This window comes from Hibiscus syriacus, unplaced genomic scaffold, assembly GCF_006381635.1.
Source record: "Hibiscus syriacus cultivar Baekdansim isolate YM2019G1 unplaced genomic scaffold, ASM638163v2 tig00007387_pilon, whole genome shotgun sequence".
In the NCBI taxonomy this organism is placed as follows: Eukaryota; Viridiplantae; Streptophyta; class Magnoliopsida; order Malvales; family Malvaceae; genus Hibiscus; species Hibiscus syriacus.
Window position 1 is genome coordinate 49,197 of NW_024062136.1, and position 14,863 is coordinate 64,059.

Genomic DNA, 14,863 nt, shown 5'->3' on the forward strand with positions numbered 1-14,863 from the left:
TTCTTTACTTTTTCAACGTGCTCCTTCTTCTTTAACTTTAAGTCCTGCACCGGTTTAGCCACACAAAACGATGTTGCTTGATGTTTCTTACCCGAGTCCTCAACAGGTTGCAAATTTATAGGATCAATAGAGCTGAGAACCTTAAATTTGTTCTTGGAACCTCCCATGGCAGTTTTTCCTGGCATACCTCTCCCACGCTTAATAGGTGGATTACTTCCAGAAGGTTCATCTTTAATAGTTTGCTTAGTATCAGTTTTAGCTTCTTCTCCAGTAACAGTTCGAGCATTGTCTATACAGGTTTCTACAACTGCTTCAGAATTACATAGAGTAATCTGCTCAGTCTGAATGTTACCTCAATAACTACTCCAGCATTTTGCCCCACAACCCCAACTACACTATTATTTACTGTATCATCATGTTTTGTCTCCTATACAGTAGATTTGACCCTCCATTCTTGTTTCTTCCCTAGAGGACAGAATTTCACAGAGTGTCCAAATCTCCTACACTCAATACAAGATACAGGTCTCCAAGGCACAACTACCTTAATTTGGGAAATAGATTCATCACACAGCGGTATATCAATATAATATGGAATCTTGGAATTTACAGTTATTTCTATACAAACCCTAGAAAACACAAGTCTCTCACTGGAAGTTGTAATAGAGTCCATGTGTAAAGGCTTACCGATTGCACTTACGATGTAACTGAGTCATCTCTTCGAGAATAACTTCATAGGAACATAGAAAAGTTGAATCCATATTGGCATGCGATCCGATTCGAAGTGTAACTACTTCAAATTTGGCTCCCGCTACCTGAGGAAGAGCGGTTTGTGCTAGTCATGCCAGTGACCATTCTCTAAAACCTAGTCCCTGGCAGATGAACCAGTAAAAGAAAAAACAAATAAGTTTGATCCAACCATGCTCACCTTCATCGGCACAGCCTTATTCCACATCAGATCGATTATCTTTTGCAATAATCCAAAATTAGGGGTTGAGCCAATAAATTACCCAACTAGAGCAAACCTCCATTCCAGAATCCCCTCCTCAAATATGTGCTTCAGAGGTTTCACAACAAGCGAGCCCTCGATCTCCGTTGGAGGAAAAAATTCTAAATCTTGTTCATTACCCGCCGCGAACAATTTCCTCCAATCCGTAGTAGATCCAGCAGACATCGCCAATCAAAGTCCCCAAAAAAACGTAAGCAGAAGCAAGAGAGAGTCAATCAGATCGAAGAATCAAGAAAGAAATGATGGCTTATCTTCAATCGTTGTTAGTCCTGCTAACATGCACCGAGAGAGAAGGCTAAACGTACAACATCCAATTTTATTTTTATGCCTAAAATATTATCTTAAAGAAATAGATGGTAATGGTGGAATTGAGGAAAAGAAATAGACGGTAACAAAATCTAATTTGAAACAATACCAACGGTGAAAGCTAGCGTATAGGGGCATTGAAAAATTTGATTAACGATTAATTTTAGTTCTATATTATTATATTATTAACTAATTGTTTTCATTGTAAGAAAATATCATTTTAAAGAAAAATATTAAAACTAAAATATTTTAAAAAATAGAGATAAAAATAATTATACAATCAAACCTTGAAACTAATTATAGCAAAATTCAATATCAAAGGATGAGCGACTCGAAAAAGCTGAGCCAACCTGAGTGGACCTTGAGCCGGCTTCAATGGGATGAAGACATGAAGCAATGCATAACGTCTACTAACCTATTATTTCTAAAGAAAAATTAAAACTAAAATATTTTAAAAAATAGAGATAAAATATTATACAATCAAACCTTGAAATTTCATTGTAAGAAAATCATTTTAAAGAAAAATTTAAAACTAAAATTTTAAAAAATAGAGATAAAATAATTATACAATCAAACCTTGAAACTAATTATAGCAAAATTCAATATCAAAGGATGAGCGACTCGAAAAAGCTGAGCCAACCTGAGTGGACCTTGAGCCGGCTTCAATGGGATGAAGACATGAAGCAATGCATAACGTCTACTAACCTAATTATTTCTTTTCAGGAAAAAGCAACCTACTTTTCTCGTTTAATTCACCTCCATAGTTCTCTCTTTCCTCCCTGGCCCTGCCCTATAAAACCCCCTCCTCCAGAACTCGATGAATGCAGCTAGCTGAGAATCATTAGCAAGCATTTCTTTCCTCATCGCTCAATCTCTCTTGTCTCTTGTTTTCCCTCTTTTTTTATTCTTCCTTTGTTATATTTTGCACGTTTCCTACTGCAACCACCCACACAACTAGACCAGCCCAGCACGTTTCAATCCGTTGCTGCGCCCTCACTGAGCCTGATGTCAGACCACTCAAAATGTCCATAGATGATCAACCCCTCAAGACTTGGGGCCATCTCCTCAACCCTATTGACTACGACACTACACCCTTCATTTTCACCTCTAAAGCCGTTAGATTTGGCAACAGATGGAAGGAGTACCAAGGAATACAAAACTGGGAAGGTCTGCTCGATCCACTAGACGAAAATTTGCGAGGTGAAATTCTTCGCTACGGTAGCTTTGTTGAAGCTGCATATAGGTCATTTAACTTCGACTCCTCCTCCCCAGCATACGGAGCCTGCCGCTATCCCAAAAGCACATTGCTAGACCGTTCGGGCCTACATCAAACCGGTTATCGTCTAACCAGACATTTACGTGCCACGTCAGGAATACAGTTGCCCAGTTGGGCTGAAATGGCACCAAGTTGGGTGGCAACCAAGTCTAGCTGGATTGGTTACGTGGCAGTCTGTCAAGACAAAGAAGAAATTGCCAGGCTCGGCAGAAGAGATGTGGTGATTGCTTTGAGAGGCACTGCCACTGGCCTTGAATGGCTTGAAAATATTCGCGCTACTCTCTCCCCTCTCCCCAACGCTCACTCCAAACCTAGACATGAGGACTCCGAACCCATGGTCGAAACCGGGTTTCTCAGCCTCTACACTTCAGGCACCGACGAGGTACCTAGTCTGCAAGAAATGGTCCGTGAAGAGATGGCACGGGTGCTCCAAGCTTACGGTGATGAGCCTATGAGTTTAACCATCACAGGACACAGTCTTGGAGCGGCTCTGGCTACGCTCACCGCTTATGACATAAAAACCACCTTTAAACGTGCTCCAATGGTGACCGTCATGTCATTCGGAGGTCCACGCGTCGGCAACCGGAGCTTCCGTTCTCAGCTCGAGAAACAAGGGACAAAAGTGTTGAGAATAGTGAACTCTGATGATCTTATAACCAAAGTACCTGGGTTCGTACTAGAGGAAGACGCTGAGGTGTCAAAAGATAGAAACGTATACGTGGCAGGTTTGCCAAACTGGGTACATAAACGAGTCGAGGACACGCAGTGGGTGTATGCAGAGGTGGGGAGAGAGCTCAGGCTCCGCAGCAGAAGCTGCCCCTTCCTTAAAAATCTTAATGTTGCCACGTGTCACGACCTCAAGACATACCTCCATTTAGTCAATTATTCATGAGCTACAGTCTCCAACAACCATAACGACAGAGAGAAAATTCGCGGTGGGGGGGAAATTCCGACTAAAAAACTCTCCCGTACACAAGCCCTTTCCAACAGAAAAAGCAGAGTATAAATTGTGAATAGCACCATTCGAATTCTTTTGTAAAAATATATCAAAGGACAATTTTCCACGATATTCTCTTAAATTTTCAATTTATTTGTTAATTTATCTAATATAAATAAGGTTTAGAAAATATGAGAAATACCGGTATTCCTAAAAGGGTAAATGTTTCTTTTTATTCGTAAGGACGTGTCGTGCAATTTCAAGTGGCAACAATACCCTTGATACCGACCAAAATTTTGAGGCGCCGACCGGGTTAGAAATAAAACATTGAAGAACCACATGCTAATACATGCCACTTCGCTACAAAATCACCAACCTAAATCAAGCTACCGTCCATACCAAACACTGTGTCGGTTTTCTAAAGTTACCAAAACACAATCTAGTGCCGTCATAGGTGCCACCGTGGGCTCCTCCGTTTAGTTTAAAAGTCAAGTTTCAGATGCCAGAAGTCTCGGAGTTGGTGGGGTTTTGTCCAAGACAATGCAGCGAGTTTCTCTGGTAATCAACATGTCAACGTTAAACATCTTTCATCCAGCCTTTCCTAGAGGAATGGAGCCGCTTAACAAAAAGCCCAATGGATTTTTTTCTCTCTATATTTCTCCTCGTCTCATCTGTCAATAGTTTAAGATAAATTTCTATTTTAATGTTTTTCACAATATCTTTTTTCGACAATTATACAAGTACCGTAATAAACATGACAACTTTTTGATATGTTTCTTGTCAAGGCAATATATAATATATAATATACGGTGGAGAGCCAGCTTTGTTATAAAAGTATTTATATTTTAGTTGTAGTGTGATATTTGATTTCTTATAATATCTTTTGAAAGTGTTATTACAATCAAATATCAAATTGGAATTGACTTAAAAGAGTTACACGGTGATATTCTTTAAAAAAATAATTTTTATAGAATTTAAATACTTTTTATTTGATATAAATTTCATATTCCTGAAATTTTATAATTTCGCGCACACTTATTTCTTATATTTTCTTAAAAGTTGACATTGATAATATAAAATCTTATAAATAACATTTTTAACATGATATTATCTTTAATATTATCATGGTTTTAATTTTCTATTCCTTTTGCCCAATCATCCTTATATCAATGGAAAAAATCATTAATAAACTTAAAGAAAACGAGCATAAATATATAAAAATTAAAATAATAATAACAAACTAAAAAGATTACAAGAGATTTCAAATAACACTCTAATAATCTTTAAAACTTTCGAGATATATAGATCTTTATTAACAAAGCTCCAACAAAGAAAATCTTTATTATTGAAGTCCAGGAGAGTAAGATGGACATCAAAAGATCTTAAAGGAGTTAAGACCTTCGAAGCTTGTAATTGAGTACAAGTGAGGAAATGACCCTCTAGTAGTAACAAGAAACCAGATCTGTTGTGGTTTTCTGTGATATTGGTGACGAACTAAAGGAAAATATCAACAATAAAGGCATAAAGAGGAAAAATCATCAAACTACGGCAGCCAACAAAGACGTCAGAAAGCCACACCAACATAATATATCAACCAAAAGACCATTTTTCTTCGCCATCATAAGACGTCAAAATAGAATGAAAAAAAACAACGAAAAAGAATCACCTTTGAATCATCCTATAACTTTTGTTGGCAAAGGGAGAACACTGACCCTGTCAGGAATAGTTTTGTAATTTTAGATAAAATAAGCACAAGAATTAGAGAAAGAGAGATAAGCAGAAGGAAGAATAGGAGGGAAAAAGTATTTTGATTATCAATTTGCAATGCCCATTCTGTTACACTCCTTTTCCTTATAAAGCTAAACAATTAACTCATCCGACGTCCTTGGCTCTTTCCTAACACGTGTTCCCTTGCATAGCTGTAGTGGTTATGATTGTCGACTTGGCTGCTCTCTCTTGATCCCTTGTTCATAACAACACCATCCCCTCGAAAATGAACCTTGTCCTCAAGGTTCTTAGCAGTAATTATTCTTCGGAACTCCTCCATAGACATCCAAGCACTTGTCTCAATGCACTACAAACTTTCTGTGCTCAATGCTCTTACTTCATTTTGTAGGCGAAATGTTGGACATGAGGACTTTTGTGGCATTAACGTTCCACTTCGGATGCATTTCAAAGTCTATGATCTTCATTTTCAGTTCTACAATCTCAGTCTCATCACATACCTCCAGTACCAACGTCATAAATTGTGTCCAAATTTCTCTGTATTCGATTTTAAACTTTAACTGTTCCGTTTGTTCGGACAAAATTTCTACCTTCACTGCTATAAGGTTCTGTTTTTCCTCTATGAAAGGGGTGACACATATAGTTTCTATGGTGTACCTTACACTTTGAAAAAGTTGTCACCATAGACGAAAAATACATGTGTACCTGATTTTATTTCAGTTATTTCACACGGTTGAAATCTATACAACTTTTTGAAGAAAGTTGCATCCAGATCCTTCGTGGTCGCTATTGTTTGATCCAGGCAATTGACATGGAAGCCAAAAAAATACATTCTAGTAGATTTAACTTTTCTCGTCTTGGCACTATCCTTTCGCAATGCAAGGCTTAATCCACCATTATCTTCTAGATCAAAATACAATAACTTGAACTTGCTTTTATCAACTGATTGTACTTGGTAAACAAACCCATCTCTTGTTTTTTCTTCTTCTCCTGTTACTGAAATAGAGTAGATGGGAGCACATTGTTTTTTAACCTTCTTAGAAATAGGTTGTCCCAGCAGAAGTGGGCGAATAGTGACTGCATCATTAAGTGCCTCCTCTAAAATAGTTGCATATACAATGGTTAACTGGCACAAATTTACTAAAAAGTGCAGCAAACATAGTGTTCACAACCCCCAAACTTGAAAGATCTAGCTCCAATTCCTGGTTATCAGCTTCAACAGCCTCAAAATCAACGGTGTCATACTATTATCTTTTAGTAGATAAGATATTATAAGAAAATATGACCTCGTTGAACATATCTGTTGCAACAAGATCATTTTCATTCGGGTCAATTTAGAGCCATTTTCTGGTAGGTGCTTTTAATTTCCTCAACATTAGTACCAACATACAAATAAGGTTCATTTGTTCTCATCTTCACATGTTCAACATGAACTAGTTCATAAATGACAGCACCAACCATTCTTTCAACAACAACTAATGATCCTAACACCATGTAATTATGAATATGAAATGTTGTCTCAAAAAGCCCTTTTTGAACCATGTCTCTCTTAGTGTTTAGAGATACATCTGTCACTACAACTCTCATAATTTCATTGAATAAAAATATTTCTTTATCCATTAGCAACAACCTAAATCCATAAGGGTATGGTACGCCCATAAACTCATTAAAAATTATCAACATTCGTTTCCCGTGTCGGTTAGTGCAAGTATGAACAGTCCAAAAAAAACTTATTTATGTCTTGCCTGGGGCAATTCCATCTTTAAAACTTATAACATGTGAAACATCACTCAACTTGTCAATTTTACAATTATAATCTTCTTCAACAGTTAAAAGATATGTCAATTTAAATAAAAGATTGATATTATGTTCCTCACGATGCCTCTGTCAAGTATTTAAAAATTGTTCAACATGAAAATGATTATCAAATGCAGTCATCATACCTAATCCAACAGTCATGTTTAACAATTCTTCACCCTTCATCTTCTCACCACGGATTGCTGGTTTAGAGAGCTCGTAATCGTTGGATTGATGAATTGGAGAATTAAGTCTCTCATTATTCAGAATCGGTTGATCGAAAGTTTTAACGTCGTTTGATGTTGACATTTTATCAAACACCTGGTGGAGATTTGCGCTTGAATAGTCTTACTTAATAATCATTCTCCTCAATTCATCAATTTTAGGTTGTGCCTTAGACGTCAATCGCAACTGTGATGATATAATTGCTAGTTGACATTTCACATCTTGAAGTGTCCATTGGATCTTTTTGTTCACTTGTTTTTCTTTTCGGTATGCTCTTGCAAAGAACTCAACAACTGTTCGTGGCGAGCGACGGTCTGCTGCAGAATTTTAATGGCCTCTGTATCATTCACAATAGCTTAGTCTCTCAACGAAAGTACCAATGTTAGAAACAACTCTGTAATTTCAGATAAAAGAAGCAAAATAAGTAGAGAAAGAAAGATAAGAAGGAAGAATAAGAGGGAAGAAGTATTTTGATCAACAATTTGCAATGTCCATTATGTTGCACCTCTTTTCCTTGTAAAGCTAAACAACCAACTCAATGCACGAATTCATCCAACGTACTTGGCTCTTTCTTGACACGTGTTACCTTGCACAGCTATAGTGATTATGATTGTTGACTTGGTTGCTCTCTCTTGTTTATAACAGACCCACAACACAATGATCCTTGAGCGGGATTCAGAAGATGCTAAGAGACGAAATCTCTCAATGACCAGACCCAAAGTCCTCTTTGTATGACAAAAATGATAAGAAGACATCTTCCAAATCAAAATGACAAGGGGAGTTGAAAGTGAAATTAGTGGTCGAAAGAGATTAAGCGACGTCTGACGATGTTAAAGTAGTTGAAAAGATATCTCGAATTTATAAAATAAAAAAATCGAGAGAAAAAAGAAGTTGATAAAAAAATAAAATAAAAATGCTTGTGTTATGAATTAGTAAGCAGAAAAATACATATAATATGACATATATAAGAGATGAGATTTAACGTAATTTGATATTATCTCTCTGTACGAATGAAAATAATAATAATTTATTATAAATGTAAAGATCATGAATGATACAAATAAATGTATTTTAAAATTCGATATCTATACCAAAATCTGGAGTATCACAAATCACTTTCTCAATATTTATACAATATAAATCTAAAAAACTAGAGAGATTATAGAATGATTACAGCTCTCCAAAAATAATTCTCTTGCAATTTTAGAAGTTAAGAAATACTCTATATTTATAAAAGCAAATATTTGATCAAAATTCTTATTCCACAAGATTTATTTATTAAAATAAGTATTTATTTATTAAATAAATTTAAATACTAAGCAATCTTCAATTATTAGAATTACATTAAAATTTAATTTAATTATTAATTATAATTTAATATATAATAAAATTGCGAGACTTGTTTCGCCCAATCAACATTAAGATTCTAATATAATAGATAATATTTTAACCTTTTCATAAATATTAGTATATAATTCTTTCATGCTTAAAAGTAGTATGCTTGAAGAACCAAATTGGAAATATACCAGTGTTAAAGAAAAAAAGCACATATTATGTGAAGATACTTCAAAGAAATAGCCTCGTCACTCATTTATGATCTTAGTTATAATATAATTTTCCGGGGACCTAAAAATATATTACATTTCCAGTGTCCGAAATTGTGAAACGAAATCCAACAATTCTAACCCAATAATATAATTCATAGTTTATAAAGTGTACAGATACACCGTACACAATCAGCATACATGGCGTGATAATCCACACGTTTTTTCTTCTGCGCTGCTGCCGTCCAAAAAAGATTGCACTATCATTCTGGTACTAGAATCTTTCGTTTATAAAGTGTTACACAGCACTTTGAAGCTATAGTGAGAAAAATCAAGGGGAAGATTAATGGGTGTCTCAGAATCTGTTTATGTACCTGAGTTTATTACTAACATTTCGTAGCTACTGTTTTATCTTAAACAGTAGATAAAAGTTGAGTAGTTTGTATTTATGTTTTCAGCACGAATGCACAAAGGTAATCAAATGTTGAACAACGTGAATTGTAGGTGCACATGCACTTTCCGCTTTTCGTTGCCCAATTTTAAAGTGAAATAAAATTTGTATGAGCATTCATCTCAGTGGTTACCCTGTGACAAAGGAACAAGCAGACAACATTTTTCCACATAGCATTTTGTGTAAGACAGAGATCAATAGGCGTTGATGGGGATGGTCAGAGATCAATATCCAGTTATCCAAGCCAGAGAAGGTGATGAATGCAGATGACGGTAAGCGGTGAGTTAGGCAGTTTCGAAAACGTGGACTTTATACCTTTTTTAACCACCCATATATATATGGTCCTACGTCGGTGATCATTGAAACCAAAGATTCGTTTGCCCCGACTTTGACCGCATTTGTTTACAAAATAACCCGTGAAATAAACATCTTGTCTATTTAAAAATTAATGTAACAATCATAAATAAGAATATGCTCTTTATGTAAGAGTTGTGTGCATTGATTGTATCTACTTTATTTAAAAAAAAAAGATTGTACTACTTGAACTATGTTCATACGTATATATAATTGACTGTACCGTAGGAAAAAGTGTTCAGCCAAAATATAATAGGTGAATGTTTGGAAATTTGGTTTCCTTAAAAGGGTAGAGCAGTGAGCAGAAAGTGAATGGCTCTGACAACATATCATCCGCTTTGACAAAACCAAAGCATGCATGCCTACGATGTTGGCTCAAAAATATAAAATATTATACTAAAAAAATATAACGTAATTAGATTTTAAAGAATATGAAATTAGATGATTAATAAAAATATAAAAAGAAATCATAAAAGAAATTAAAATTTCTAAAAGACTAGTACTCCCTGATTTAATCTACATTACGCGCCACCAAACTTGGACTTGGAACTTGGAGTTTTTCGAGATATCAAATCATCTTCCCACAACAGCATAACATGATAGAGATATCTTTAGAAAACGACGTTAAAAAAGAAGGCCTTCATACATTATTATTTAACATAAATTTTATTACTATTATTACAAGTTTATATTTTAGATTATGAATTTAGATAAGATTAATAATAGCTTAAATCAATATTTTAACAGTAAATTTGATCGTTGAATTGATCATATCACTGATTTCATATTCAACTGATTTTATTATCACTTCAATGATAAATAAATAAATAAGTTAATTTTCAATTATTTATACCATCTTTAATTTTATCCCAACAATTTTTAAATAAACTTACGGATCTGATCCGATTCTAACTATCAAAATTTAAATCTTAATCTCTAAGTGTCCGCTTCCACAGTGACCAGTGGACATGGGGTTTAATTCCAGCTTTTTAAATTACGGCAAAACATATATAACTTAGCTAATTGTTCATCCCAATGAAGGGATTAGCAGTTGGAAAATGAAAAGCAACAATTAATGTTAACAAGTGAATATGGTATTTAATATCTTCCTAGTTAGTAGAAAACAACTTTTAAGTTTGAAAATGTGTCAATAAGCTATCCTTTCATTATAGTAATTTCTGACTTTCATTATCGACCTTGTTTGACATAATTGAATTCTACTTCATAAAGATTCAATTCCCCCCTTAATTTACTGTCCAATTAAGAAAGAGCAGCATGTTTCTCATGCCCACAACATCAGTGAAGAATAAGATGTAAGACTATTTAATTCACCTCTATGGTTGAAAACACAAAAAATATTGTTTGTCGTCCGGAAAATTTCAAAACAAAAATAAGAGTGGTTTTTCTCTGCAAATGAAATTTGGTCCAAAGTTTTACTTAACAATCAAACCCTAATTATATATATATATATATAGTTATCCAAGGCACTAATTTAATGCAATTTATACTGCTGCAATGGTATCTTGACTTGTAATGCATGCACCGATTTTTCCTATTGGCGGTGGTATTTTCTATATAATTGGTGTAATCAAGTTCTTCTATTCCTTTTCAATTATTATAGAAAACCTTCATTAATAATTTTTTTTCTTAAATAAGATGTAAAAGTTGCTCCTAGGGTTTTTTCTCGCACAAGTGCAAATAAAAATTTAATGTTATAGATGAATTTATAAAATTTTACAGGAGAACGAGTTTATAAAATTTAAATTGACAAAAGCATATTATTAATAAAAACAATACACAAATAAAAATCTAAAATATAAGAAAATTTGAAAATTTCAGGAGAGACGAATGTTCTCATCTACCCTCGGTCCATCATTGGCCTCACACTTGATGCATGTCTAATTTTAATCATACATATATATCCATGGATGGATTAAAGGTATAAAAATGATTATGTCACTTAAAATTTTAAAATCTTATATGATTCAAATATTTTTTATATTGATAATTTAATTTTACATCTATAAAATTTTTTAATATACATCTTTAAAAGTTTACACTCAATTTTTTTTTGTGTTGGTCCTTATATATATTTAATAATTTATTGAGAATATTAAGATGGATGATTTATCATCCTATATCAAAGAGATATATTATATTATGTCATAACTAATGGTTCAAACAAAGCAAAATGTTCAAACCGTGTGGAATAAGTAAGGTTGGTCGGGAACATTGATTAAAATGCTGGGCAAGCAGCGATGTAATGGGGCTCGTGAAGCTGCAAAAACCCCAGACTTAGTTTGTTGAGATATCGGAAATTATTGTCCTTCATGTGCCCCTTTGTTGTCACACCGCAAAAGGATATGTGTTTTTACCAAATTCCGTATATGTAATAACTTTTATATAGGGAATTCCAGGTAATTGGGATGTTAATTAAGCAGGTGATTATAGGTTTTTATCTGAAATATTTTCAATGATTTAGATTCTAATTAGAAGTTGTGCGGTGGCATCTTTTTGACCATTTATGATTTCCCTGGAACAGGAACACAGCAAATGAAATAGGCTGACTCTTGGAATGAGAGAAATCAGAAAAAGAATAAGTTGAAAATGGTGCACCACATTCTTAAGTTCAAACGTCAATGAATGTTTGGTGAAGATCAAATTCAGGATGTTTAGTGAGCTGGAAAGGGCAAACCAGTTGGCATTGTCTTTCTCTTTGGACTAATCACTCACCCTTTGAAAGCTGGTTTTTCCCATGTCTTTAACACTTGTTTGGGCCAACTTTCAAAATGTGCTTTGGGCTATTATTCCTAACAACAAAGTTTCCGGTTTCACACCTACTGTTTTTATTTTCTCTCAAAGGAGGTTATTAAAACATGAATAAATTTATATCAATATTTTTTATTGATATGGGATAAATATAAGGTAGTATCTGTTTAAAATATTAATATATTCTTCATTGGACGATAAAGATAAATTTAGTTTTAATGAATACTTTCCCTCAATACAATATCTTACATGCATTATAATTGATCCAAACATTCATAACAATAAAATGATATTTTAGTATAGGATATAAATTTTAGAGTTATTTAGTTATTTGAGAAAGGTCGTAGGATTTAGAGTTGGGATAGAATAACAAGACCTACGAATTATGCACGAATCAAACTACTTTAATGGTTAAAGAGATGATTATTATTTATAAAGATCCTAGATTCGAGTACAAGAGACTAAAAAAGTTGAATTTTCATTATTAGTTGAGAATCTTTAAAATATGTATTATTTTATAATCACTCTATATTCATAATAATAATAATAATAATAATAAAACCCACTAATTATTAAGTAGAGGACCCACCACTGCTTCGGCTGAAACTCCGCATATTTTGCATGCTTATAAAACAAGTCTACATAATTTGATTTATATGAAAAAATGTATAGCTAAATGCGATAAAAAAATAATTTATTAAAAAATAGTTTGATGTTGGAAAGGAGGATCTCTTTACTACTGCTCCCGATGAAAGGATGTTTAACACAAATATTTTGGGAGGAGTTTAGGCCTAAGAAGGATTAGATGGCATGGTAGAATTTAATTTGGTTCTATAACTTGGATTGTTGTTTTAGAAAGATTATCAATTAAGGATAGTCTCATCCGGACGAGGATTAATGTAGATAGTTTTTCTGTTTTATGTGTTAATACGACCGAATCTAAAGAGCATCTTTTCTTTGAATGTTCTTTTTCGATGGATGTTTGGAAAAGTGTCTACGTCTTGAAGCCTTTCTCGTGTGAATGAGTCGTGCCTTTCTCGTGTGAATGAGTCGTGGGAGTAAGAAGTTGATCGGGCTGTTACACGCTTGAAGGATAAGTCCCTACTTGCTCTCTTCTTAAAGTTAACATGGAGTGGTTTTTTTATACATGGTGTGAGTGAAAAGGAATAATACTTTTTTTTATATATATAAATAAAGCTAGATCGGATATTGTGTCCTTGATTCTATTCGTGAAGTGGTTAGAGTTAAATTTCATGAAAAATTCATAAATAGAACTGATCATGTAAATGAAGGTTTGTGTATAATCTAAGGTATAAACAACTGATTTTCTGTGGTTCCTAGTCTTTAGTTGTAGCATCTTTCGTTATTTCCTTTAAATTAATATATGCAAATATATAATAAAAATAATCCTCTTTTAATGGTTGCTATCCCATCTTAGACAGTATTTGGATTAACATCCAGGCCAGAAAATTTATACATTGAATTAATCCATCCACAGCCCACTGCATCATTTCTTTTGCTCATTACATAGCGTTGGTAGTCTAATTTGACAAAGAAGTCGATTGGTCAATGTCTTTTGTTGGCAAAAAGCATAAATAATTATTATATATTGTGAATATATAAGGGTAAGGCAGAATATTATCCTTTTTAAAAGTTTTAAGTTTAAATGGATGTGCTTGCAATATAAATGTGCATTGTCAAATAATTTTAAAAAAATTAAACATGTACTATCTTGTAATATTTATACTATTAAAAAATATTATATATTCTAATTATAATCATTAATCGTAAGAAACATACCTAAGTATATATATATCAAATAACTTGTGCATTGTAATGGATATGGTAATGATTGAAATCCCATTAAGTTGAATAATGGATGGTCGTCATTTCCTATGAATGATATAATTCATCACATGGTTTTTATGGATTATTGGGGGCGAATAAAGCTAAGAATAGAGTTTGATCCATGTTTGGATAAAACCAATTAAAAAGATTTTGAATGCTTTGGTTGGAACAATATATCCAACTAGTTATTTTCAAAAGATGTCCTTTTTGTTCATTTCTCACAGGCCTACTTAGGCTCCAATCAAGATCATTCCAACAGAATTACTACTACTCCCCTAATTAAGTACAAAATTAGTTATGCTTTGGGGAACATTATCAAGCTTAGGTAGATAACTGTTCCGTGCTGACTCTTGTCAAATCGTGGTTTTGATGAACTTTTAACTTAGATTAGTTATTTGCAAATACAATTAAGCTTTTGTTTATTTTACTTTTCCAAAACTCACCTACATATAATTAAGCTTTTGGTTTAGCAGTGCATATACTACTTCTCATGCACCGCCGTCCACGCTCTCACTCTCACCTTGTATATAAAAACCCCATTGTTTTTCTTCCTCCATTTGGCCATTGTCATGTAACCATCTCTCCACCTCCATCGCTAACTATGCCTACATAATAAAGCAAAATT

At 33.7% G+C, this 14,863-nt stretch overlaps 1 protein-coding gene and 1 pseudogene across 1 annotated transcript; one reads left to right on the top strand and one right to left on the bottom strand.

Annotated features, from left to right (window-relative positions):
• Nucleotides 1-1,924: 1,924 nt before the first annotated feature.
• On the top strand, nucleotides 1,925-3,480 carry LOC120201483 (phospholipase A(1) DAD1, chloroplastic-like). The gene is made up of 2 exons (XM_039202082.1): nucleotides 1,925-2,041; nucleotides 2,158-3,480. Exons 1-2 carry the CDS (start codon nucleotides 1,925-1,927, stop codon nucleotides 3,478-3,480), a joined length of 1,440 nt encoding a protein of 479 aa, XP_039058013.1.
• A 2,150-nt stretch (nucleotides 3,481-5,630) lies between these two features.
• Nucleotides 5,631-7,356, bottom strand: LOC120201484 (annotated as a pseudogene).
• Between the last annotated feature and the right edge of the window lie 7,507 nt (nucleotides 7,357-14,863).

Coding starts and splice junctions, on each gene's coding strand:
- LOC120201483 (XM_039202082.1), top strand. CDS start 1,925: ATGAGCGACTCGAAAAAGCTGAGCCAACCTGAGTGGACCTTGAGCCGG. Junction 2,042..2,157: donor TTATTTCTTTTCAGGAAAAA/GCAACCTACTTT, acceptor GAGAATCATTAG/CAAGCATTTCTTTCCTCATC.